This window comes from Trypanosoma equiperdum, assembly GCF_001457755.1.
Source record: "Trypanosoma equiperdum strain OVI genome assembly, contig: ctg_1725, whole genome shotgun sequence".
Lineage (NCBI taxonomy): Eukaryota > Euglenozoa > Kinetoplastea > Trypanosomatida > Trypanosomatidae > Trypanosoma > Trypanosoma equiperdum.
The window spans coordinates 21,053-23,950 of record NW_027123755.1 but is presented as its reverse complement, the minus strand read 5'-3'; the positions used below and the strand labels follow the sequence as shown (position 1 = coordinate 23,950).

General features: G+C 41.5%; 1 protein-coding gene across 1 annotated transcript; it reads right to left on the bottom strand.

Moving 5' to 3' along the window:
• Window positions 1–591: 591 nt before the first annotated feature.
• TEOVI_000859300 (YqaJ-like viral recombinase domain containing protein, putative) lies at window positions 592–2,094 on the bottom strand (the record flags this gene model as incomplete). Its single annotated transcript, XM_067222969.1, has 1 exon — window positions 592–2,094. One exon carries the CDS (start codon window positions 2,092–2,094, stop codon window positions 592–594), a length of 1,503 nt encoding a protein of 500 aa, XP_067079070.1.
• Between the last annotated feature and the right edge of the window lie 804 nt (window positions 2,095–2,898).

Genomic DNA, 2,898 nt, shown 5'->3' with positions numbered 1-2,898 from the left:
ATATATATATTTTCCATCTCCAACTGACACAATTAATGTCTGGATCCTGTCGCTAATTCAAACTGTGAAACCAATTTTATGGTATAATAGTACACGGCGAATACTAGCGGCATTCTTCCGTCTTCTGAGGCTCTAATTTACCATTGTACCTAACCTCCATGCTAGTTTTGAAAACATAAAAAAAAAGAGCATGTCACAAACCGAGTTGACACGCGTAAAAAATGTGCAAAAATGTGCCTTTAGAAATGAAAGAAGAACAAAAAGAGAGTAAGAAAAAGATATGCAAGGGCGTTTTTCAATGCAAAAAACAAAAATAGCTCAGATTTACTGGGACAATAAAACACACAAACGCTAATAGGGGTAAAAGTTGGGGCGAAAAACGAAAGGAACCTTTAAAGTATATATTTAGTCATGAATTTTTTTCTTAAAGGAAAAGAAGAAAGAAAGAAAGGAAGGGGTTCACGTGAAGTAAAACACATTCAGTATATAAGAATCCTTCACATCTTCCTATAGCGCACAAAAAAGTAAAGTACTTCGGAAGAAAAGAGAAAAAAGATGAAAGAAAAGTTTCCAGTATGAAGAAGGTCCTTCTCAGCTAATAACCTCAACAGAAGAACATGATGACGTCCCCCCGTCTTCGACGACAATAATTGGGTCATTATCGCTCTCAATCGGATCGCTTTGACTTACAGATAATACGGCGCCCTCAGGCTGTGAACAGAGAGGTGTGGTTAATTGCCTGATATCTGGTGGGGACGCTAATGGATTGAGCCTGGAGAATAACTTCCTTTCACAGAACCTTAACCTCCTTAAACAAATGCCGCATCCTTGACTGCTATCACAGCATGCCGGTTCACCTGGAGTATATACGCGGCACGTTACTCGATAATCACTAAAATCAACTGGTTTTAATAACGCCAGAGCCTCCCCTCCTCCGGCCGCTGCCCCATTGGGAGCACCACCGCACCACCGACTTGCAAGCGAGTTTCTACAGCGGCTGATGCTACCGGTGCTATCTGCAGTGGCACAACACCACATCATCGCCTCTTCACCGTATTCAACACCTTCCGACTTAATGAGTCCATGGTTATTGTCGAAAAGAAATCGTGTCACTGGGCTCGATAGCATCCGCAGGATCTCCTCTTGCTCACGGCTACGCCGGGGGTCCATGTAAGGGTTCACAAACTTTGCAAAAAAGGGGAAACGTCGATTGTCGCAAATTGGTTTGGAGTTAGATATATCATACGGAAAAATCAGTGGCTCCACGTTAATCCTTGAATAGTCGAACTCGCCAAACTTAAAGTCTTTTGTAAGTGACTTTGGTGGACCATCGCGGATCCACTCCACTACTTGGAGAAGTTTCGGGTGTGCCCATCTCCAAAACTCGTCACTGCGGTAAACTCGCCATGCAACAACTTGGCAAACTGGTTTATCCAGATAGACAAAGAAGTCGCATACATCCACATCGGCAATCGCCATCTGACCTTGCATTTGACAAAGGTACTGTTGAGGTATTCCAAAGGGGTGACATAAGCGTTTGGTGCTGTCGTATAATGCGTAATAGGGGGATTTGATTTCCAACAATCTTGCCAAGCGTTTCGATGTGGAAGCCGTGGGTGAATCGGGAGACGGTGTGGTGGCTAAAGAATCATCCCTTACACTCTTTGACCTGAACGGAATTCGGATAGATATTGGATTCTCTTGATGTTTCCCATTCTTTACACCCATCAACTTGGTTTCATTTCCCTTTCGCGATGGCGACATTAACTGCGAAGATACCGGTGGCGCGTCCTCAAAGACACGTCCATCAGGAGAGCAACCAAGAAGCCTTCCTTCCAAAAGATAGAAGCCACCGTCACTAACAGCTGTAGAGGTTAATAATTCATACAGCGCACGCGACTTTGGCTCAGTGTTTATACCGTGATCAGTAATTGCGTTGCCTGTAAATTCCAACTCCGTGCCAACGATATTTCGGACATAATCCACAAAGTGAACAATGTGTCCGCTAAGCCCGAGAGCCATGCCAAATTGCGATGCGGTGAGCCCAAAAGGCACCTCTTTTTTCCATTCTAGTTTCTTCCTGGGTTGGGCCATTTGGTGTTCAGCTAACGCCGCCACTGGCACGTGTATCACAAAAAAGAAAAGAAAAGAAGATGCTGTTCATTCAACAAACAACACCTTTGGCACCGAGCCTTAGGATAATACTGACCAATCACCATCAGAAAGGAAACTAATCACAACTGTAAGACATGTTTACTAATAAAAGAGATTAATGGCCAAACGATAATCAGTAGACTGTTTTCCTCTTCAACTACTTCCGAACGCCTCCACGACTAATCGTTGTAAAACCGTAATTAAAGACTAGACACGCCACGTATATATATATATATATATATATATATATATGTACATACGAATAAGTAGTATAAATATATATTGTGTGGAATATGTGTAACATTTTCCCCTAAACGGTTGCACGGTATCGTTGGCGCGTCATCAAAATGAAATATTCCGCTCTGGCAGTACACGGCATTGCCTTTTTTTGTTATGTTTCCACAGATACAAACATGAGCATGTGTCGTCATTAATTCCTCCTCAACTAAACTATGGAGTAACACATTGTTTTGAACATAATAACAGTAGGAGGAGGAAGTAGGAGGAGAACCAAAACTACGGATGCAAATATATATATATATAATAAAAGATGTATGAGAAAATAAACACTAAAAGAATAATTTTTTTTTAAAAAAAAGAAGAAAAGGAAGAGGAAAAAAGACATAATGAGAGGATGGGCTCCGAATTGGAGTGGCATATTGAGATAGATGATGAAAAACATGAGGACAACAGCCTCTACAAGGATTGGAAAAGGAAACAAAAAAGAAAAAAAGAAACAACAAC